At 48.3% G+C, this 25,146-nt stretch overlaps 1 protein-coding gene across 3 annotated transcripts in view; it reads left to right on the top strand.

The window, feature by feature from the left end:
• The window catches only part of KIZ (kizuna centrosomal protein), a 211,425-nt gene extending 189,975 nt beyond the window's left edge, over positions 1-21,450 (top strand). For 2 of the 3 annotated variants that reach the window (XM_077282783.1, XM_077282785.1), the window contains exon 14: positions 21,097-21,450. In XM_077282783.1, coding sequence (XP_077138898.1) covers positions 21,097-21,200 — 104 coding nt within the window. In that variant the 3' untranslated portion in view covers positions 21,201-21,450. The other variant, XM_077282784.1, reaches the window with a different exon arrangement.
• The last annotated feature ends 3,696 nt before the right edge of the window (positions 21,451-25,146 follow it).

The raw sequence follows: 25,146 nt of genomic DNA, 5'->3' as shown, positions 1-25,146 counted from the left end.
TTCTTTCCTTTCCTCCTAATATGCAACCTGAAAGATAAGAAAACGAGGGTATAGAACCATTACAGATTAATAAATGCATGCGCAATTAATACCCAACACTGGACTAAAAGCCTCATTAGAAGTAACTACTACAGAGACTAATAGCAATGGGTCCCAATGATGAGTATATGGTAACCTACAAATTACCCTTAAACCACAAAATACACTTTTATTACACTTATAACGTAAAGGAATTAGAGTTGCGGTTAACATACAATATAAAATATAATAAACTCCTGTCCAGTGATCACAGAGTACTGACGTGGCTGATGGGCCGGTGTCCTGCGAATCAATTCTCCCATGTGTAATAAACACTTTTCTCGCCTATAGCTAATCACTGTAATATTATCAGTCCAAAAGGAAGGGGACCTTAGGAATAACACCCACCAAACGTCATGTCTGTGGAACTGATGACCACTTGGGTTACTGGGCAATGTGTGACAAGGTCCACTGACGTGGCGTTTAGTAGGTGTTATATCTAATGTCCCTGTGTTTACTCTCGTATTGTTATATTGGTTAGTTACAGCCGTGTTAGGTGTTTGTGGGCTTTATGACCAATCTGCCCCATCTGGGTTTTTAATTGGTCTTTTTTAAATCTTTTTTGGACAGCTGTTTGTATAAGTCTTTGCTGATAAAGTTAGATATATTCTTATTATTGATTTACAGTTGTTAATTTAATGTAAGAGGCTGTAATTTGTAAGTTAGTAAAAAAAATTATTGCTTTGCCTCTTTTCCATCAAAACCATTAACTTGTGCTAATCCCTCTTTAAAAGTCACCTGGTTTTTGCCACCTAGTTTGAGAGCAGTATAATGTAGAGACAGAGACCCTGATTCCAGCGATGTGTCACTTACTGGGCTGTTTGCTGTAGTTTTGATCAAATCACTGTTTTATCAGCAGATTATCACTAGAGGACTAGTAAACCTACTGTCAGGTAGTCCTCTATATTCATGCTCTCTGTATAACCCCTCTTCCACCACTGATTGGCAGCTTTTTGTGTACATTGTATATGGAAAGAAAGCTGCCAATCAGTGGTTACCATTCAGAGAACTGCAAGAGATGCAGCAGATAAAACATGGATTTTATTAAAATGACAGCTAGTAGCCCAGTAAGTGATACATCGCTGGAATTAGCATATTTTCTATACATTATGCTGCTCTCAGATGGATGGCAGAAACTTGGTATTATCTTGTGTGTTCATTATCTTCAAGAGTTTGGTAAAGTTATTAGATGTTGAAATTTTATTTGTAAGTCCTCTGCAAGATGAATTTAAAGAAAAGGACCCATCACTTCTATCTCTGTGATACTCCACTAGTGAGGCCCCATTTACATGTCTGTTTCACTTTCGTGATTTATTCCGGTTTTTCACAGGCATGACATGTGTCCGTTACAGTTTAGCTGAATGTTTTAAATGTCTTTTTTTTTTTTGACCGATGTCTGCTAATTGTTTTTAAAATCTGCTCAAAATCGCCTATTCCAGTCAAAAAGGTTCATGAGAAAACTGATAGCACTCGGATGACATCTGTTTAGCATCATCCTAGTGGGGTCTGTGTTTTGTTTTTTTTACTTTCTTTAATAAGTAGGAGAAGCTTACAAGAAAAGTACACTGCTCAAAAAAGTAAAAGGAACACTTAAACAACAGAATATAACTCCAAGTAAATCAAACTTCTGTGAAATCAAACTGTCCACTTAGGAAGCAACACTATTGGACAATCGATTTCACATGCTGTTGTGCAAATGGAATAGACAACAGATGGAAATTATTGGCAATTATCAAGACACACAATAAAGGAGTGGGTCTGCAGGTGGGGATCACAGACCACATCTCAGTACCAATGCTTTCTGGCTGATGTTTTGGTCACTTTTGAATGTTGGTTGTGCTTCACACTCGTGGTAGCATGAGACGGACTCTACAACCCACACAAATGGCTCAGGTAGTGCAGCTCATCCAGGATGGCACATCAATGTAAGCTGTGGCAAGAAGGTTTGCTGTGGCTGTCAGTGTAGTGGTTGAGGATCACAAATTACTCCAGCTAAGTAACAAACCTAGGACAAGCTCTAGGGAGGTGGCAAACTGGACTGACCGCAAATCTGAACCTATCCAAACACACTAGAAGTAGCCGGTGAACGTGCCTAAAAATCCTAGACGTCTCGAGCCAGCCTGAGGAACTAACTACCCCTAGAGAGAAAGAAAGACCTCTCTTGCCTCTAGAGAAATAATCCCCAAAGATATAGAAGCCCCCAACAGATAATAACGGTGAGGTAAGAGGAAGGCACATACACAGGGGTGAAAGCAGATTCAGCAAATGAGGCCCACTAATACTAGATAGCAGAAAATAGAAAAGAGAATCTATGCGGTCAGTAAAAAACCCTTACAAAATATCCACTCTGAGATTTCAAGAACCCCCACACCAACTAACGGTGTGGGGGGAGAAACTCAGTCCCCTAGAGCAACCAGCAAGCGAGGAAATCACATTTTAGCGAGCTGGACAAAAAAACATAATGAACACTGATAATTAAAAAATGATCAAACAAAAACTTAGCTTGTCTTGGAGAGACTGGGAGCAAGGTAGACACAAGGAATCTGAAGAGCACTGAATACATTGATAGCAGGCAAGGAACTGAGTCTCCAGGTGAGCGAAATAGGAAACCAACCAAGGATAACGAACCAGCTGATGCAGCCAACCTGCAGAAAGACAACACTACACAGTACCGCTTGTGACCACTAGAGGGAGCCCAAAAATAGAATTCACAACAGTACCCCCCCCTTGAGGAGGGGTCACCGAACCCTCATCAAGACCCCCAGGGCGATCAGGATGAGCCGCGTGGAAGGCACAAACCAAATCGGCCGCATGAACATCAGAGGCGACAACCCAGGAATTATCCTCCTGACCATAGCCCTTCCACTTAACCAAATACTGAAGTCTCCGTCTAGAGATACGAGAATCCAAAATCTTCTCCACCACGTACTCCAATTCGCCCTTGACCAGCACCGGAGCAGGAGGCTCAACAGAAGGAACCACAGGCACCACATACCTCCACAACAAAGACCTATGGAACACATTATGAATGGCAAACGATGCTGGGAGATCCAAACGAAAAGACACCGGGTTAAGGATTTCCAAGATCTTATAAGGACCGATGAAGCGAGGCTTGACTTTAGGAGAGGAGACCTTCATAGGAACATACCGAGAAGACAGCCACACCAAATCCCCAACACGAAGTCGGGGACCCACACCGCGGCGGCGGTTGGCAAAGCGCTGAGCCTTCTCCTGTGACAACCTCAAATTGTCCACCACATGGTTCCAAATCTGCTGCAACCTATCCACCACAGAATCCACCCCAGGACAGTCAGAAGGCTCAACCTGACCCGAGGAAAAACGAGGATGGAAACCAGAATTGCAGAAAAAAGGCGAAACCAAAGTAGCAGAACTAGCCCGATTATTAAGGGCAAACTCGGCCAATGGCAAAAAAGTCACCCAATCATCCTGATCAGCAGAAACAAAACATCTCAAATAAGTTTCCAACGTCTGATTAGTTCGCTCGGTTTGGCCATTAGGCTGAGGATGGAAGGCCGACGAAAAAGACAAATCAATGCCCATCTTAGCACAAAAAGTCCGCCAAAACCTGTACACAAACTGGGATCCTCTATCAGACACAATATTTTCAGGAATGCCGTGCAAGCGAACCACATTCTGAAAAAATAGAGGAACCAAATCGGAGGAAGAAGGCAACTTAGGCAAGGGCAACAAATGGACCATCTTGGAAAAACGATCACACACCACCCAGATGACAGACATTTTCTGAGATACTGGAAGATCTGAAATAAAATCCATGGAAATGTGCGTCCAAGGCCTTTTCGGAACAGGCAAAGGCAAAAGCAAACCGCTGGCACGAGAACAGCAAGGCTTAGCCCGAGCACAAATCCCACAAGACTGCAGAAAGGAACGCACATCCCGCGACAAGGAAGGCCACCAGAAGGACCTAGCCACCAAATCTCTGGTACCAAAAATCCCAGGATGACCCGCCAACACCGAAGAATGAACCTCGGAAATAACTTTGCTGGTCCATCTATCCGGGACAAACAGTCTCTCTGGTGGACAACGGTCAGGTCTATCCGCCTGAAATTTCTGCAGCACTCGTCGCAAATCTGGGGAAATGGCAGACAAAATCACTCCCTCTCTGAGAATACCAGCCGGCTCAGAAACTCCCGGAGAGTCAGGCACAAAATTCCTAGAAAGTGCATCAGCTTTCACGTTCTTCGAACCAGGCAGGTATGAGACCACGAAGTTGAAATGGGAGAAAAACAACGACCAACGAGCCTGTCTAGGATTCAGGCGCTTGGCAGATTCAAGGTAAATCAGATTTTTGTGATCAGTCAAGACCACCACACGATGTTTAGCTCCTTCGAGCCAATGTCGCCACTCCTCAAATGCCCACTTCATAGCCAACAACTCCCGATTACCAACATCATAATTCCGCTCGGCAGGCGAAAACTTTCTTGAAAAGAAAGCACATGGCTTCATCACAGAGCCATCAGAACTTCTCTGCGACAAAACAGCCCCTGCTCCAATCTCAGAAGCATCAACCTCGACCTGGAAGGGGAGAGAGACATCTGGCTGACATAAGACTGGAGCTGAAGAAAACCGGTGCTTCAGCTCCCGAAAGGCCTCCACGGCCGCAGGAGACCAATTAGTCACATCAGAACCCTTCTTGGTCAAATCCGTCAAAGGTTTAACCACGCTAGAAAAATTAGCGATGAAACGACGGTAAAAATTAGCGAAACCCAAGAACTTCTGAAGACTCTTAACAGACGTGGGCTGAGTCCAGTCATGAATAGCCTGGACCTTGACTGGGTCCATCTCCACAGTAGAAGGAGAAAAAATAAAACCCAAAAAGGAGACCTTCTGTACTCCGAAGAGGCATTTTGAGCCCTTCACAAATAAAGCATTAGCACGCAGGACCTGAAACACCATCCTGACCTGCTTCACATGGGACTCCCAATCATCAGAAAAGACCAAAATGTCATCCAGATAAACAATCATAAATTTATCCAGATATTCTCGGAAGATGTCATGCATGAAGGACTGAAACACAGAAGGAGCATTAGAGAGTCCAAAAGGCATCACCAAGTACTCAAAATGGCCTTCGGGCGTATTAAATGCTGTTTTCCATTCATCTCCCTGCTTAATGCGCACAAGGTTATACGCACCACAGAGATCTATCTTGGTGAACCAACTGGCACCCTTAATCCGAGCAAACAAATCAGACAATAGTGGCAAAGGATACTGAAATTTGACTGTGATTTTATTTAGAAGACGATAATCTATACAAGGTCTCAAAGAACCGTCCTTCTTGGCCACAAAAAAAAAATCCTGCACCAAGAGGGGAAGAGGATGGGCGAATATGTCCCTTCTCCAAAGACTCCTTTATATAACTCCGCATCGCGGCATGCTCTGGTATAGACAAATTAAAAAGTCGTCCCTTAGGGAATTTACTACCAGGAATTAAATTTATAGCACAGTCACAATCCCTATGAGGAGGCAGGGCACAGGACCTGGGCTCATCAAATACATCCTGGTAGTCAGACAAAAACTCAGGGACCTCAGAAGGAGTGGAAGAAGCAACGGAGTATCGCCATGAATTCCCTGACAACCCCAACTTGACACAGACATAGCTTTCCAATCTAAAACTGGATTATGAGCTTGCAGCCATGGCAGACCCAAAACGACAACATCATGCAAATTATGCAGAACAAGAAAGTCAATCACCTCCTGATGTACGGGAGTCATGCAAATGGTCATTTGCGTCCAATACTGAGGCTTATTCTCAGCCAATGGCGTAGCATCAATTCCCCTCAGAGGAATAGGAAATTCCAAAGGCTCCAGGACAAAACCACAGCGCCTGGCAAACGACAAATCCATCAGATTTAGGGCCGCACCCGAATCCACAAAAGCCATAACCGGGTAGGACGACAAAGAACAAATCAAAGTAAGAGACAAAATAAATTTAGGCTGTATAGTACCAATGGTGACAGGTTTAGCGATTTTTTTTTTTTTTAAGCGTTTAGAGCATGCTGAGATAACATGAGTAAAATCACCACAGTAAAAGCACAACCCATTTTGACTTCTGTGACTTTGACGCTCAATTCTGGTCAGAGTTCGGTCACATTGCATAGACTCAGGTCTCTGTTCGGAAAATACCGCCAAAGGATGAGCAGAATTGCGCTCCCGCAAATGCCGATCAACCTGAATGGCTAGAGCCATAGAATCACTCAGACTTGCAGGGGTGGGAAACCCCACCATAACATTCTTAACGGCTTCAGAAAGACCTTCTCTGAAATTTGCAGCCAGGGCACACTCATTCCATCGAGTAAGCACCGACCATTTCCAAAATTTTTGACAATACACCTCTGCTTCATCCTGACCCTGAGAGATAGCCAGCAACGCTTTTTCTGCCTGATTCTCAAGATTAGGCTCCTCATAAAGCAGTCCAAGAGCCAGAAAAAATGCATCTACATTAAGCAATGCAGGATCTCCTGGCGCCAGAGAGAAGGCCCAATCTTGAGGGTCGCCACGCAACAAGGAGATAACAATTTTAACTTGCTGAGCGGAATTACCAGAGGAACGAGGTCTCAGAGATAGAAATAACTTACAATTATTCTTAAAATTTAGAAACCTAGATCTATCTCCAGAAAACAACTCAGGAATGGATATCTTTGGTTCTGACATATGGCTATGAATAACAAAATCCTGAATACTTTGCACCCGTACAGTAAGATGATCCACACTAGAAGTCAGAGTCTGAACATTCATGTCTGCAGCTGAGCTCAAAACCACCCAGAGTTCAAGGGGATGAAAGAAGCTAAACAGACTGCAGCAAAGGAAAAGCGGGAAAAAAAAAAATGTACTCAGGTCTTCTTTTTATCCCACTTCTGCGATGCATTAAACACTTTATGGCCTGCTATACTGTTATGATCATTAGTGGTTGAGGATCACAAATTACTCCAGCTAAGTAACAAACCTAGGACAAGCTCTAGGGAGGTGGACTGACCGCAAATCTGAACCTATCCAAACACACTAGAAGTAGCCGGTGAACGTGCCTAAAAATCCTGGACGTCTCGAGCCAGCCTGAGGAACTAACTACCCCTAGAGAGAAAGAAAGACCTCTCTTGCCTCCAGAGAAATAATCCCCAAAGATATAGAAGCCCCCAACAGATAATAACGGTGAGGTAAGAGGAAGGCACATACACAGGGGTGAAAGCAGATTCAGCAAATGAGGCCCACTAATACTAGATAGCAGAAAATAGAAAAGAGAATCTATGCGGTCAGTAAAAAACCCTTACAAAATATCCACTGAGATTTCAAGAACCCCCACACCAACTAACGGTGTGGGGGGAGAAACTCGGTCCCCTAGAGCAACCAGCAAGCGAGGAAATCACATTTTAGCGAGCTGGACAAAAAAACATAATGAACACTGATAATCAAAAAATGATCAAACAAAAACTTAGCTTGTCTTGGAGAGACTGGGAGCAAGGTAGACACAAGGAATCTGAAGAGCACTGAATACATTGATAGCAGGCAAGGAACTGAGTCTCCAGGTGAGCTAAATAGGAAACCAACCAAGGATAACGAACCAGCTGATGCAGCCAACCTGCAGAAAGACAACACTACACAGTACCGCTTGTGACCACTAGAGGGAGCCCAAAAATAGAATTAACAACAGGAGGTGCTACCAGGAGAGGTGGAGGGGGCCGTAGGAGGGCAAAAAACCCAGCAGCAGGACCACTACCTCAGCCTTTGTACAAGGAGGAACAGGAGGAGCACTGCCAGAGCCCTGCACAATGACCTCCAGCATGCCACAAATGTGCATGTGTCTGCACAAACGGTTAGAATCTGACTCCCTGAGGAAGGACTTGAGTGCCCGACGTCCACAGATGGGGGTTGTGTTCACAGCTCAACACCGTGGAGGACGCTTGGCATTTGCCACTTTACACCAGGATTGGCAAATTCGCCACTGGCGCCCTGTGCCCTTCACAGATGAGAGCATGTTCACACTGAGCACACGTGACAGAGTCTGGAGACGCCGTGGAGAGCGATCTGCTGCCTGCAACATCCTGCAGCATGACCGATTTGGCAGTGGGTCAGTAATAGTGTGGGGTGGCATTTCTTTGGAGGGCCGCACAGTGCTCCATGTGCTCACCAGAGGTAGCCTGACTGCCATTAGGTACCGAGATGAGATGTCAGTCCTCTCTTCCAGGGAAGCTGCCGAGCTGGGATCACCGTCCCGGACAATGCCTTGCTCACTAGGCCACCTGACAGTCCAGATCCTCAGACTCTGTTGCTCCCCCAGTGCAGTGCGGTTGCAGACTCTGCATCCACTCCTTCCCATGTGCTCTTCAGGAATCCTACTCCCAGGACTTCCATCACAGGTGTGCTATTCAGGAAGTCCTACTCCCAGGACTTCCAACACAGGCCACTCAGTGCGCTATTCAGGACGTCCGTCCCCACCTGGGACCGTCCAACACACAAGTCTCTAAGTGCGCTGTTCAGGGATCAGATCCTACTCCCAGGATGTCCCATCGGTCTTCAGATTCACAGCCTCACAGTGAGCTGTTCAAGGATCCGGTCCACACACACAGGACCTTCCAACACACAAGCCGTCCAAGATCTACACAGTCTCCATTACAGATACCACTCAGGTCCATACACAGGAACCACTACCGACCATGTGACCACACCATGGTCACATTATGTAGTTGTAACCACTACCATAGATAGGAGGTGTATGTGACTAGTTTAACCCGGCTAGCTCTCGAACTAGCCCAATAAGCCTCCCTTCACTATTATACAAACACTTGTGGGACTACAGGTCCCAGAACAACAACATTACTTCAGGCTTAGAGCGCAGACTTCCTCTCCGACACATATTGGCCACAACTCTGCCAGTAACTGTTTCACCATTATTATAACCACAGATACGCCTCCATGCATATCCTGAGGAGCACACACAGCGCCCCCTAGCTGCAACAGGGGTCACTGCATCACAGTATGTGTGTGTGTGTGTGTATGTATATATATATATATATATATATATGTATATATGTGTATATATATATATATATATATATATATATATATATATATATATATATATATATATATATGTATGTGTGTGTATATACATATATATATATACTAGATGGCAGCCCGATTCTAAAGAATCGGGAGTCTAGAATCCATATATACTTTATTTATTCAAATGTAAGAATAATACAATTAATAAATAATAGTAAGAAAGAACAAAAAAAATGGCTGCACTCACCAGCTCTTGACAATTCTTGACAGTACGGCACATTTCTGATTGGTCGCTCGCGGCAGACGGCAACCAATCAGAAAAGTGCCGCGCACCACGAAGGCATATATCTTTGTCCACCCTGAGCGGGTGTAGGACGCTGGTGACGTCACTTATCTCCGGACAAAGCCACGGAAGTTGGCACAAATTGCCGGAAGTAGTATTCTAGGCAATTATATATTAGATTTTAGTGTTATCAGTGTTTAGCTTTGAACGTTTATATTGTATTGTCCTGTCACCAGCCATGTGTACGATTATCGGCCGAAAGCCTCTCTGGAACCAATAATCACCCCATGTAAAGGTATCTTTATAAGTTAAAGATTCAGAATACTATGACTTTTATCATATCCTGAACAGTCAAGTTTTTTATGAACCGTTAAGGTTTTCTGGTTGAAGTAAAAAAAACTCTGTGTTTACAGTTTGAAACCATAAAATGTTGAAAAATTATGTCATTCGTATATCACTCAATGGTGCTCATAAACGTGTCAAATTTGATCTATAATATACTTTAATATACGTTACTTTAATCTTTAATATACTTAAGAACAGGGCCCCAGACATCACACAGGGGGTCTGAAACACCGCATAGTGGTCCAAAATATCGCTGTGCTCTGCCTGGGGCCCCATATGCTGCCTGGGGCCCCTGTGCTCTGCCTGGGGCCCCATATGCTGCCTGGGGCCCCTGTGCTCTACCTGGGGCCCCTGTGCTCTGCCTGGGGCCCCTGTGCTCTGCCTGGGGCCACTGTGCTCTGCCTGGGGCCCCATATGCTGCCTGGGGCCCCTGTGCTCTGCCTGGGGCCCCATATGCTGCCTGGGGCCCCTGTGCTCTGCCTGGGGCCCCATAGGCTGCCTGGGGCCCCTGTGCTCTACCTGGGACCACTGTGCTCTGCCTGGGGCCCCATATGCTGCCTGGGGCCCCTGTGCTCTGCCTGGGGCCCCTGTGCTCTGCCTGGGGCCCCATGTTCTGCCTGGGGCCCCATAGGCTGCCTGGGGCCCCTGTGCTCTGCCTGGGACCACTGTGCTCTGCCTGGGGCCCCATATGCTGCCTGGGGCCACTGTGCTCTGCCTGGGGCCACTGTGCTCTGCCTGGGGCCCCATATGCTGCCTGGGGCCCCTGTGCTCTGCCTGGGGCCCCTGTGCTCTGCCTGGGGCCCCATGTTCTGCCTGGGGCCCCTATGCTCTGCCTGGGGCCCCATATGCTGCCTGGGGCCCCTGTGCTCTGCCTGGGGCCACTGTGCTCTGCCTGGGGCCCCATATGCTGCCTGGGGCCCCTGTGCTCTGCCTGGGACCACTGTGCTCTGCCTGGGGCCCCATATGCTGCCTGGGGCCCCTGTGCTCTGCCTGGGGCCACTGTGCTCTGCCTGGGGCCCCATATGCTGCCTGGGGCCACTGTGCTCTGCCTGGGGCCCCATATGCTGCCTGGGGCCCCTGTGCTCTGCCTGGGGCCCCATATGCTGCATGGGGCCCCTGTGCTCTGCCTGGGGCCCCTGTGCTCTGCCTGGGGCCCCATGTTCTGCCTGGGGCCCCTGTGCTCTGCCTGGGGCCACTGTGCTCTGCCTGGGTGTAGGACACTGGTGACGTCACTTATCTCCGGACATTAGCTACGGACATTAGCTACGGACATTAGCTCCGGACAATAGCTCCGGACAATAGCTCCGGCCAGTAGCTCCAGACAAAGCCACGGAAGTTGGCACAAATTGCAGGAAGTAGTATTCTAGGCAATTATATATTAGATGGGCATTTCCTGAAGGAAATACATGGTGCTTGAACAGCGCTACCAGCTTTACAGCAGCACTTTTCACACACGGGACTGGGGGGCGCGCTTACTTTTGCACCCGGGGCCGGGGGCGCGCTTACTTTTGCACCCGGGGGCGCACTTACTTTTGCACCCGGGGGCGCACTTACTTTTGCACCCGGAGGCGCACTTACTTTTGCACCCGGGGGCGCACTTACTTTTGCACCCGGGGGCGCACTTTTGCACCCGGGGGCGCACTTATTTTGCACCCGGGGGCGCACTTACTTTTGCACCCGGGGGCGCACTTACTTTTGCACCCGGGGGCGCACTTACTTTTGCACCCGGGGGCGCACTTACTTTTGGGGCCGCACTTACTTTTGGTGGGCGGGGCTCCTCGGCCTCCGATTTGGTTGGTGGGGCCCCTCGGCCTCCGATTTGGTGGGCGGGGACCCTCGGCCTCCAATTTGGTGGGCGGGGACCCTCGGCCTCCAATTTGGTGGGCGGGGACCCTCGGCCTCCGATTTGGTGGGCGGGGCCCCTCGGCCTCCGATTTGGTGGGCGGGGCCCCTCGGCCTCCGATGTGGTGGGCGGGGCCCCTCGGCCTCCGCTTTGGTGGGCGGGGCCGGGCTTCTCGGCCTCCGCTTTGGTGGGCGGGGCCGCTCGGCCTTCGATTTGGTGGGCGGGGCCCCTCGGCCTCCGATTTGGTTGGCGGGGCCCCTCGGCCTCCGATTTGGTTGGCGGGGCCCCTCGGCCTCCGATTTGGTTGGCGGGGCCCCTCGGCCTCCGAATTGGTGGGCGGGGACTCTCGGCCTCCGATTTGGTGGGCGGGGCCCATCGGCCTCCGATTTGGTGGGCGGGGCCCCTCGGCCTCCGATTTGGTGGGCGGGGCCCCCCGGCCTCCGATTTGGTGGGCGGGGCCCCTCGGCCTTCGATATGTTGGGCGGGCCTCCTCGGCCTTCGATTTGGTTGGCGGGGCCCTTATCCTCCGATTTGGTGGGCGGGGACTTTCGGCCTCCGATTTGGTTGGCGGGCCCCTTATCCTCCGATTTGGTGGGCGGGGACTTTCGGCCTCCGATTTGGTGGGCGGGGACCCTCGGCCTCCGATTTGGTGGGCGGGGCCCCTCGGCCTCCGATTTGTTTGGTGGGGCCCCTCGGCCTCCAATTTGTTTGGTGGGGCCCCTCGGCCTCCGATTTGGTGGGCGGGGCTCCTCGGCCTTCGATTTGGTTGGCGGGGCCACTCGGCCTCCGATTTGGTTGGCGGGCCCCTTATCCTCCGATTTGGTGGGCGGGGACTTTCGGCCTCCGATTTGGTGGGCGGGGACCCTCGGCCTCCGATTTGGTGGGCGGGGCCCCTCGGCCTCCGATTTGCTGGGCGGGGCCCCTCGGCCTCCAATTTGTTTGGTGGGGCCCCTCGGCCTCCGATTTGGTGGGCGGGGCTCCTCGGCCTCCGATTTGGTGGGCGGGGACCCTCGGCCTCCAATTTGGTGGGCGGGGACCCTCGGCCTCCAATTTGGTGGGCGGGGACCCTCGGCCTCCTATTTGGTGGGTGGGGACCCTCGGCCTCCGATTTGGTAGGCGGGGCCCCTCAGCCTCCGATGTGGTGGGCGGGGCCCCTCGGCCTCCGATTTGGTGGGCGGGGACCCCCGGCCTCCGATTTGGTGGGCGGGGCCCCTCGGCCTTCGATGTGTTGGGCGGGGCTCCTCGGCCTTCGATTTGGTTGGCGGGGCCACTCGGCCTCCGATTTGGTTGGTGGGCCCCTTATCCTCCGATTTGGTGGGCGGGGACTTTCGGCCTCCGATTTGGTGGGCGGGGACCCTCGGCCTCCGATTTGGTGGGCGGGGCCCCTCGGCCTCCGATTTGCTGGGCGGGGCCCCTCGGCCTCCAATTTGTTTGGTGGGGCCCCTCGGCCTCCGATTTGGTGGGCGGGGCTCCTCGGCCTCCGATTTGGTGGGCGGGGACCCTCGGCCTCCAATTTGGTGGGCGGGGACCCTCGGCCTCCAATTTGGTGGGCGGGGACCCTCGGCCTCCTATTTGGTGGGTGGGGACCCTCGGCCTCCGATTTGGTGGGCGGGGCCCCTCGGCCTCCGATGTGGTGGGCGGGGCCCCTCGGCCTCCGCTTTGGTGGGCGGGGCCGGGCTTCTCGGCCTCCGCTTTGGTGGGCGGGGCCGCTCGGCCTTCGATTTGGTGGGCGGGGCCCCTCGGCCTCCGATTTGGTTGGCGGGGCCCCTCGGCCTCCGATTTGGTGGGCGGGGCCCCTCGGCCTCCGATGTGGTGGGCGGGGCCCCTCGGCCTCCGATTTGGAGGGCGGGGACCCCCGGCCTCCGATTTGGTGGGCGGGGACCCTCGGCCTCCGATTTGGTGGGCGGGGACCCTCGGCCTCCGATTTGGTGGGCGGGGCCCCTCGGCCTCCGATGTGGTGGTCGGGGCCCCTCGGCCTCCGCTTTGGTGGGCGGAGCCGGGCCCCTCGGCCTCCGCTTTGGTGGGCGGGGCCGCTCGGCCTTCGATTTGGTGGGCGGGGCTCCTCGGCCTCCGATTTGGTTGGCGGGGCCCCTCGGCCTCCGATTTGGTGTGTGCTCTGCCTGGGGCCACTGTGCTCTGCCTGGGGCCCCATATGCTGCCTGGGGCCCCATATGCTGCCTGGGGCCCCTGTGCTCTGTCTGGGGCCCCATATGCTGCCTGGGGCCCCTGTGCTCTGCCTGGGGCCCCTGTGCTCTGCCTGGGGCCCCATGTTCTGCCTGGGGCCCCTGTGCTCTGCCTGGGGCCACTGTGCTCCGCCTGGGTGTAGGACACTGGTGATGTCACTTATCTCCGGACATTAGCTCCAGACATTAGCTACGGACATTAGCTCCGGACAATAGCTCCGGACAAAGCCACGGAAGTTGGCACAAATTGCAGGAAGTAGTATTCTAGGCAATTATATATTAGATATATATATATATATATATATATATATATATATATATATATATATATATATATACAGGGGTTGGACAAAATAATGGAAACACCTAACGTTTTGATATCATAATCTTCGAACATGTGATAAACATGCAAACCGTGGGATATGGTAATGTTTTGTAGTTGATTAGTTGTGTTATGTGATACTAGATGGCAGCCCGATTCTAAAGAATCGGGAGTCTAGAATCCATATATACTTTATTTATTCAAATGTAAGAATAATACAATTAATAAATAATAGTAAGAAAGAACAAAAAATGGCTGCACTCACCAGCTCTTGACAATTCTTGACAGTACGGCACATTTCTGATTGGTCGCTCGCGGCAGGCGGCAACCAATCAGAAAAGTGCCGCGCACCACGAAGGCATATATCTTTGTCCACCCTGAGCGGGTGTAGGACGCTGGTGACGTCACTTATCTCCGGACATTATCTCCGGACAAAGCCACGGAAGTTGGCACAAATTGCCGGAAGTAGTATTCTAGGCAATTATATATTAGATTTTAATGTTATCAGTGTTTACCTTTGAACGTTTATATTGTATTGTCCTGTCACCAGCCATGTGTACGATTATCGGCCAAAAGCCTCTCTGGAACCAATAATCACCCCATGTAAAGGTATCTTTATAAGTTAAAGATTCAGAATACTATGACTTTTATCATATCCTGAACAGTCAAGTTTTTTATGAACCGTTAAGGTTTTCTGGTTGAAGTAAAAAAAACTCTGTGTTTACAGTTTGAAACCATAAAATGTTGAAAAATTATGTCATTCTTGAGTATATCACTCAATGGTGCTCATAAACGTGTCAAATTTGATCTATAATATACTTTAATATACGTTACTTTAATCTTTAATATACTTAAGAACAGGGCCCCAGACATCACACAGGGGGTCTGAAACACCGCACAGTGGTCCAAAATATCGCTGTGCTCTGCCTGGGGCCCCATATGCTGCCTGGGGTCCCTGTGCTCTGCCTGGGGCCCCATATGCTGCCTGGGGCCCCTGTGCTCTGCCTGGGGCCCCATATGCTGCCTGGGGCCCCTGTGCTCTGCCTGGGGCCCCATATGCTGCCTGGGGCCCCTGTGCTCTACCTGGGACCACTGTGCTCTGCCTGGGGCCCCATAGGCTGCCTGGGGCCCCTGTGCTCTGCCTGAGACCACTGTGCTCTGCCTGGGGCCCCATATGCTGCCTGGGGCCCCTGTGCTCTGCCTGGGGCCACTGTGCTCTGCCTGGGGCCCCATATGCTGCCTGGGGCCCCTGTGCTCTGCCTGGGGCCCCATATGCTGCCTGGGGCCCCTGTGCTCTGCCTGGGGCCCCATGTTCTGCCTGGGGCCCCTGTGCTCTGCCTGGGGCCACTGTGCTCTGCCTGGGGCCCCATGTTCTGCCTGGGGCCACTGTGCTCTGCCTGGGGCCCCATGTTCTGCCTGGGGCCCCTGTGCTCTGCCTGGGGCCACTGTGCTCTGCCTGGGGCCCCATATGCTGCCTGGGGCCCCTGTGCTCTGCCTGGGGCCCCATATGCTGCCTGGGGCCCCTGTGCTCTGCCTGGGGCCCCTGTGCTCTGCCTGGGGCCCCATATGCTGCCTGGGGCCCCTGTGCTCTGCCTGGGGCCCCATGTTCTGCCTGGGGGCCCTGTGCTCTGCCTGGGGCCACTGTGCTCTGCCTGGGGCCCCATATGCTGCCTGGGGCCCCTGTGCTCTGCCTGGGGCCCCATATGCTGCCTGGGACCCCTGTGCTCTGCCTGGGGCCCCTGTGCTCTGCCTGGGGCCCCATGTTCTGCCTGGGGCCCCTGTGCTCTGCCTGGGGCCACTGTGCTCTGCCTGGGGCCCCATATGCTGCCTGGGGCCCCATATGCTGCCTGGGGCCCCTGTGCTCTGCCTGGGGCCCCTGTGCTCTGCCTGGGGCCCCATATGCTGCCTGGGGCCCCATGTTCTGCCTGGGGGCCCTGTGCTCTGCCTGGGGCCACTGTGCTCTGCCTGGGGCCCCATATGCTGCCTGGGGCCTCTGCTCTGCCTGGGGCCCCATATGCTGCCTGGGACCACTGTGCTCTGCCTGGGGCCACTGTGCTCTGCCTGGGGCCCCATAGGCTGCCTGGGGCCCCTGTGCTCTGCCTGGGACCACTGTGCTCTTCCTGGAGCCCCATATGCTGCCTGGGGCCCCTGTGCTCTGCCTGGGGCCACTGTGCTCTGCCTGGGGCCCCATATGCTGCCTGGGGCCCCTGTGCTCTGCCTGGGTGGAGGACACTGGTGACGTCACTTATCTCCGGACATTAGCTCCGGACATTAGCTCCGGACATTAGCTCCGGACATTATCTCCGGACATTAGCTCCGGACATTATCTCCGGACATTAGCTCCGGACAAAGCCACGGAAGTTGGCACAAATTGCAGGAAGTAGTATTCTAGGCAATTATATATTAGATGTGTATGTAAATTAACTATTTGTTTTGCATAACTGTAAGAACATTGATGAGAACCTGATACCAATGGCAGACCTCTCGGATTTTCAAAGAGGCCAAATTGTTGGTGCTCGTATGGCAGGCGCTAGTGTAACAGAAAGTTCCCGAATGCTTGGCGTGTCAAAAGGTACTGTCTCCAAATTATTGACTGCGTTTAAAAGAGATGGAAAAACGTCCGCAGCAAAGCACAGGTCCAGCCGAAAGTCAAAGTTGACTGAGAGAGACCGTCGGACTCTAAAGCGAATTGTGAGAGAGGATCGCAAGACCACGGCTCCGAAAATTACTGCTGAGCTGAGTTCACCTACAGAACCCAATTTCCACGAAAACTGGATTCTACGGAAGAGATGCAATTAGAAAACCGCTGCTCTCAATGACAAATGTTTCCAAGCGTTTAGAGTGGTGTAGAAACCTCCAGAATTTGTCCCTTGGGCAGTGGAAACATGTGATATTCTCAGACGAATCATTGTTTACCCTATTTCCGACCTCCAGCCAAGTGTACGTTTGGAGACAGCCCAAAGAAGCATTCCATCCAGACTGCCTTCTCCCAACCGTAAAACATGGTCGAGGTTCTGTGATGATCTGGGGTGGTATTTCGTGGAGATCCGCCCAGCCAATGATATCCCTTCATGGAAGAATTAACAGCCGAGATTATTTAGGCATTTTGGGCGACCTAGTGCATCCAATGGTTCAAGCACTGTTCCCGGAGGGGAACGCCATCTTTCAGGATGATAATTCACCAATTTATACAGCTAGAATCGTTATGGCATGAGGAACATTCTTATGAAGTTGAGCATCTCATTTGGCCCCCACATTCCCCAGACCTCAACATTCTTGAGCATTTATGGTCGATTTTAGAGATTCAAGTTAGATGTCGATTTCCGCCGCCATCGTCGCTCAAAGAACTGGAAGGTGTTTTAACTGCAGAATGGGCTAAAATTCCTTTGGAAACAATTCACACCTTGTATGAATCCATACCTTGGAGAATTGAGGCTGTAATCGCCGCAAAAGGTGGACCTACACCATATTAAACTAACTTTTGTTGATGTTTCCATTATTTTGTCCAACCCCGTGTGTATGCATGCATGTGTATATGTATGTATATATATATATATATATATATAGATAGATAGATAGATAGAGATATCTATATATCTATATATATATATATCTATATATATATCATTATATCTATATATATATATATATATATATATATCTCTCTCTATATATATATATATATATATATATATATATATATATATATATATATATATATATATATATATATATATATCGAGCCACTTCTGTTTTCACACTGGCGAGTAGAAAAAACACAATATTAGGTTTATTGGCCTTTTCTGCAGCTCCCTTGTTAGTTTTGCTGCAAAGCCTGGGACAAGGTGATCTTATTATCATGATCACCAATTTTCGGCAGTCCCATACAAATCATTTTAGTTAGTCTTGAATGCTCAGCCGCATCTCCACTGACGTCTGTGCATGTCAAGGCAACATTATTGATGGGAGCCTCAATGATGGAGCCCACATCTATCATACATTAGGTAAGCAAAATTCCTGGGACACCTACACATTACAGCCAAAAGAGCTTTTAGGACATCCCATTCTAAATACCTGGGCATCAATATGCATTTGTCCCTCTTTCTTTTCCAGGTAAAACAGCTTCCAATCTTCTGGGAAGGCTTTTTACAAGATTCTGGAGTGTGTCTGAATTTTTGCCGATTCACACAAGAGCATTTGTGAAGTGCTCAAAATATATATATATATATATCCAGTATGTGGTCATTAAGACCAGTGATCAGCTGCCGGAGTCATATGTATGATGACTGGGTTATGGTGCAGCTCGGTCCGGTGGGACCGTCGCAGCTGCAGGGGATTCACTAGATAAAGCAGTAAATACTGGTTGTTTCACTACTCTACTCATGAGCAGATTTTGTAAAATCTTGGAAATCCGGCTAATTCTATTACATTGGGGGCTTTTTGTACAATGGTCCCAGAAGTAAGGTTCATATTTTGATTGCAACTTATAATCTTTATTAAAGCATATCATATAGAAACTATATTTTTATAATAATTCCCCAGTGTAAAATAAAAATAAGATATACTCGCCTGCTGTACCGGCACCGATCCAGCGATGTTGGTGATGGATCTCCTCCGAGGGCTCCTGTGACATTGTTATGCCACGTTAACCCTGCAGCCAATTATCGGATGCTATTGAACTGTTGTGCTCTCACTTATTTTGGACAAACCTCGGGTGTCTGGGAGAGATGTGAGCCCTACAGCCCTTTAGTGGTCTCCGATTGGGGCTGCGGGCTCACATCTCTCCTGGACATCTCTCCGACATTGCTGGCAAGTGACTTGCACGGTGTCAGATCTTTTGGATCTCCTAAAAGTGAACCCGCAGAACCACGACAACGAACCTCCCAAGGGTGAGCTGGCCTGGTGGACCACCCCCAATACAAGGAGCGTTAGGGGCAGGCCCAAGGGAGACTATTGCCGCAGAAGCTGATACCGGGGAACAGGAAGTAGGTGAGGAAAGACACGGAAGTGGCTAAGGCGGAGACACAGGACAGAGTGACAGTGACTGAAACACAGAGTGGACTGGATATGGCGGACGCCCAGGACAGAGAGGGTATGGCGGAGACACAGGACGGGCAGGATATGGCGGACAGACTGGATATGGCGGAAACACAGGACAAGCAGAATATGGCAGAGACACTGGATAAGCAGGATATGGCGAATGCCCAGGACATACAAGATATGGCGAAGACACAGGACGGACAGAGTATCGCACTGGAGAGGACAAAGCACAGAGGGACCTGGGTCAAGTGAGGACTAATGACAATCAGGCAAGGAGCAGAGGAAGGAGATACCTTAAATAGACCGAGTGCTGCAGAACTTCCGGGTCGAGATCCTCCAGCGTAACAGAGAGGAGGAACGGAACGTCTGCAGAGCAGAAGAAGGAAGTGCGTGTGCGCAGGAGTTGGAGAGAGGAGTGCACACGTGCACCAGACGGGAGCCAGGGACCGGCGGCAAGACTGGAGAAGTAGAGACCGGAAGGCGCGCGCACACTGCAGGAGCGCGCCGGGTCGGGTAAATATGTCGGCGAACAGAGAGGTGAGTGGCAGGCGCGACGGCAGATGCGGCGGCGCGTAGAGGCGCAGTGACACACGGGAGGTGGGTATAAAGTATTTTTGTTTTACACGGGGCAATATAGTATTTAAGAAGGGGTTGTCCAAGTACTCAACATCCCTTTTAAGTTGACAGCTAATTCTCCCATCTCACCTTAACACGAGAACACTTGGCTTAACTGAGCATTCCTTTCTTCTCTATGAAAGAGCTGCTGCCAGAATAATCTGGCAGCAACTTATCTTCTCACTGAACAAAAGGATTGGACAAATGATTTCCAATCACCTGATCCTTATTTATGTTGTGGGATTGTCTGGTGCTCACATATACTTTTGTCTAATTTGTGAGAGGGACCTTTAATCTCATAGGAATGGATAGAGAGACTGATGTTATGTTCACACATAAATGCCTGTATGTGACTTGGAACACTAGAATGTAGCTGACAAATCATGAATAAAACACTTGGAAAGAAAATTGCCAGAACTATTAATCACCTCGTGTTCACTAGAAATGGAGGAAACCATTGCATTTTTTCCTAGATTGTTTCTATAAATCTAGAAGTTGCATTAATGCTGGACCATACATAAGGCCAAGAATCGGTTGGTAAGTAAGTGGCTGCTCCAAGCATTTCCCTTACTGTATTATCTCCATCATAAGCAGACTTTGTCCTATTCAGAAAAGTGTCAGCTTCTAATTAATATTTTTATGGGCTGTAATGTGACGCCCGCTCTTTGTTATCTAGGTTATTCTGCTGCAACAATAAGTCCAGGCTTCTAAAATGTTGTAATGTAATAGAGAAAACAATGACAACATGCTAACCTCCAACTCTGCTTTGTGTATGTCTGAGAGCCTCGAGTGTATAATGTTCTATTTTATTAGTTCTCAATACCGTCTGTCCCTGAATTCCTCTCTGCGTGTGATCCTCACATTTCTGCTCATACCTTCACTTTAAGATTTAAAATAGTTCCCCGACACAATAAATATCAAATGTCTGTCATCAGTCTCCAAGGGTAGTAACGTTTCATGTTATCCTGCCCTAATTGTAAGGGGCACATTTCCTTTGTTACCGACTCAGTCGTATTCTGTGTAATCTCAGTGGGATAATAGTACAGCTATTTGAGTGACACGCTCCCTTGCATTGTGTTCAGCAGTTTCCTAGTTATTTTCCAATTCTTACAAGTGTGACCTTACAACACTATCATTTTTGCTTTTGGGAAGCAAGGTAATTCATAGCCTGTCTAGGTGATAAGATGCTGCAAGGAACCTAGGCATTTTCTGTATTTTCTCAGGTTTTCTAGTGCTTTATTAGACATGACTGACAAAAATCCTTAGTTTTCTATATGTTTATGCATTAATACACCCAAGTATTGTTCATTGTTGTGTTACATTGTTAATCCGTTTTATGTCTTTTGTGCAGCTTTTTGGGGGGAATCGGACGACAGCAGCTCTGATATTGAAGCCATTCTAAGACCTCAAGCAAATCACGTTGTGGGCGATGACTTTGATGACTCCTTCAATTAGGACAGAACTCTGAGAATGAACATTATATGTTTGATAGACTTGTTTTAACTTTTACTTAGGCTTCATTATTTACTTGGTCGGTGTTGTTCCTGTGTTGCTGATTTCGTTAAAGTGGATTTTTCACCAGATTTTTCATGTTGATCTAGACACATAGTGGCTGCATAGCGCAATGAAATGTCTTTTGTTTTCTTTTACGTTCACCTCTCCATTGCGAAGGTATTAAAAATCAATTAAATTTAAGTCCAAGTGGGTGTTGTCAGAGTTTTGTCTGGGGGTGTGTACTTCTTCCCTCTGTATGATTCTGACCAATCATGAGCAGGCAGCAATACACTTGAGAAAGAACACACCCCACAATAGCTTAAAACCGGTTTCTCAGAGTGAGATGAAATTATGCAGCTACTATGAATTGGGCACACGATTTAAAATTTGTCGACAGGTCCTCCTTAAATGAGCAGCATGTGCTGTAATACCAGACTTGGCTCAAGGACAAGAGTGCCTAGCATTTTTTCTTATTCTGACAGCGTGTTGAAGTTGGTTGTTGCCATGGATTAACAGTGGGTAGAATCTACCATTTGACTTTTCTGTGGGAACTGCCAGGCCATTGACATGTTGCTGGTCAAACAGCTATATTGCATTTCTCATTCATTAACTTGAAGCCTAATTATTGCATTGAAAAAGAAGTGGAAGATAATGACAGTTCTGTAAAATATCAAGCAAGGGCATATGTATATCAGTCGAATGTACAGGACGGACCTCACCATTATCAGTTTCATACAGGCATTATAGGCAAAACTGGCTACATTCAGGCATCGGTGATTTTTCAGTTTAATCAGTATTTTGGATCTGAGTGTCATCAGTGATTGGTCAGTTTCTACCATCAAGATTTCATCAGTGATGTTCAGACATGAAAAAAAAAATGATTACAGTGTTAATCATGAGCAGGATTTTACACTGATGCCACCATCCATGTGCTGTGCATGTGATTTTCACAGACCCATAGTTCTCTCTAGGTATTTTTGATCCATGACTCCAATTAAAAACAAACATGTCTCTATGATTTTTTACGGTCCGCTAAAAAATATGAACATGTGAAAAACTTCATAGCTTAATGATAGATACGTATTCGATCAGTGAAAATCACAGAACACATAACGTGAAAAACAGATGTCTGAACGAGGCATTTCCCACTTTGGGCAATTTTTGGTTATTTTGTTTTTATTTTTTCCTACCCTCTCAGGAGTCTTAACTTTTATTTTTCTGTTGACATAATTATATCAGGGCTGGTCTTTTTCAGGATGAATTATAGTTTTGAATGATGCCATTCATTTTTCAATACAATGTACTATAAAATGGGGAATAAAATACAAAATGAACTGAAGTGAGGGAAAAAATTCAATTTAGCCACCGGCGCCATTTTGCAGGAGTTAATATTTTGTTGTAAAGACTAGTGATGAGCGAATATACTCGTTACTCGAGATTTCCCGAGCATGCTCAGGTGACCTCCGAGTATTTTTTAGTGCTCGGAGATTTAGTTTTCTTCGCCACAGCTGGATGATTTACAGCTACTAGTCAGCTTGATTACATGTGGGGATTCCCTAGCAACCAGGCAACCCCCACATGTACTTATGCTGGCTAACAGATGTAAATCATTCAGCTGAGGCGATGAAAACTAAATCTCCGAGCACTAAAAAATACTCAGAGGACATCCGAGCGTGCTCGAGAAATCTCGAGTAACAAGTGTATTCACTCATCACTAGCAAAGACCACAAGATAAACTGCGCAAGCACTGTACTTAAAGTGGGAGGCAGGTAACTGAAAGTTCAGGGATCTGTCATTTAGGCCCACAACCAGTAAAATGAGGCCAGCGAGCAGCAATTAAAGCCCCGCTCACAGGCCGCCCCATAGCACGAGAATCTCATTAACTGAAAACTTCAAACCAACAACCACAGTACGGATTTCTTCAACCCATGCATGAAAGCAGTCTTAAAGAGACATTCCCATCTCCAAGATCCTATCCCAAAATGTAGTAGGTGTAATAATAATATTAGCAAATACCTCCAATTAGTAATATAGTATAGTTTTTTTTATTTCCGATGTCTCTTTCCTCATGTTTATTGTGAGCCCTCGTGGGAAGGGTCCTCTCTCCTTCTGTACCAGTCGTGAGTTGTATGATTTAAGATTACTGTACTTGTTTTTTTTATTATGTATACCCCTTCTTACATGTAAAGCACCATAGAATAAATGGCGCTAAAATAATAATAATAATAATAAAGTTTAGGCATTTCAGGACCTTAGGTGTCCTATCCATGGTTACATTCACTAATGAAGTGACCGTTAGCTAGTGGTCGTAACCATGTATACCTAAGGTTCTGCAATGCCTGCACATAAGGATAGACACATAGCGAATTGGAACAACTATTCTACATTTCTAATTAAAGGTATTTGCTAATATTATGATTATTACACCTACTATATATTGGGATAGGATCTTGGAGATGGGAATACCCCTTTAAGACAAGAAGTGATTGCACACAAGTCCTTGATCAATCCTTTTACAAAAGTCACTATAGTGTCCACTTTCAAGTGAAGTTCAAACAAATGTAATTTTGGGCCGTTGGCTGTTTGTGTACGAAACAGATTGCACAAGTTCTGATGCTAGCTTATGTGCTAGTGCACATGGGATGGTTTTCATTCACATCAAAGATCCATGTGGGAAAAAAATCACATCACGCGCTACTCTGTCCGATTTATGAAGTAGAGTAGTGCATGTAAATAGTAGGCAGCTCCTGCATCAGTCCGCTATACGCACATGGATGGGACTGCTCTGCAGATTGCTCATCTGAAGTCACACATCAGCGATGCCCAGACCGTGCTCGGATCCCAATACCTGCCAGACCAGCAGAACTTCAGACCCTTACATTTGCTTATGAGGCGTTAATTTCAAGTCCGGTGTCTTTCTGGTTGGGCCAGGTGTTGCGATCAGAGCACAGTCCATGCTTCATGGACTAGTGAATATGGTTTTAAAATAGGGAAAAAGCAGCAGCTATCAACCGCTGCTATTTTGTCACGGTTTTAAAAGCCATTGATTTTGCAGACAGCTGTTTCACTATCAAAACCACACAGCCGATTGTGATGAGTGCACTGTTTTGTGATTAAAACATCTGTTCCCCTGCAAAATCAAGTGATCATCTATTTGATGACCAGCAGCTTCTAGTTGCTGTGGATTTTAGCCTTGTGCCTCCTCCACATATGTTCTGTTTGGTTTTACCAGTACTTACAAAAAGGTAAGACAAAAGATTATCCTAAAAAGCAAAACCAATGTAGGATTGTATTGTAAAGCCGGAGTCACACTATCGCACAATACAGCCGCGTGCTATGGAATAAAACATCGTTCTAGTACTCGACCCAGTGTTACTCTATGGGGCAATCCAGATCACTGTATTTTTTTCTCAGAAATAGTTGGCGTGCAAGCGAAATTGCAGCATGCTGCGATTTGCACCGACTCTTGGCCGAGTCACGGCTCACTCGCACCCATATAAGTCAATGGGTGCAAATAACACAACACACAGCACTCTGATATCACCCGAGTGTGAGGTGCAATATATGTCGACGCCGGCCGTGGAGGAGATGGAGAAATTAAGTTTTCCGCCTCCTCCGCAGCTGTGCGCTGATCCTCTCTGTGCAAGATGATTGGAGCACGGTAGCATGACACTCAGCTCCTGCTCGGAGCATGAGCCCAGGATCATTAGCATATCGCATCCGATGCTCTCACATCGGATGTGATACATTGGTGTGACTGCAGCCTTATACATATCATATTGTCCAGATCTCTGGTAGTGCTTAAGTCCTTAACAGATCTGAAAATAATGTTGACACTACACAGGTTAAAAAGTCAACTTCATAAATTCAGCGATTTCAAAAATCTGCTAAAAGTTTTATGTAAAAA

The sequence above is a fragment of the Ranitomeya variabilis genome, chromosome 2, assembly GCF_051348905.1.
Source record: "Ranitomeya variabilis isolate aRanVar5 chromosome 2, aRanVar5.hap1, whole genome shotgun sequence".
Classification (NCBI taxonomy): domain Eukaryota; kingdom Metazoa; phylum Chordata; class Amphibia; order Anura; family Dendrobatidae; genus Ranitomeya; species Ranitomeya variabilis.
Note: the sequence above shows the minus strand (reverse complement) of the source record. Positions and strands in the feature narration are given on the sequence as shown.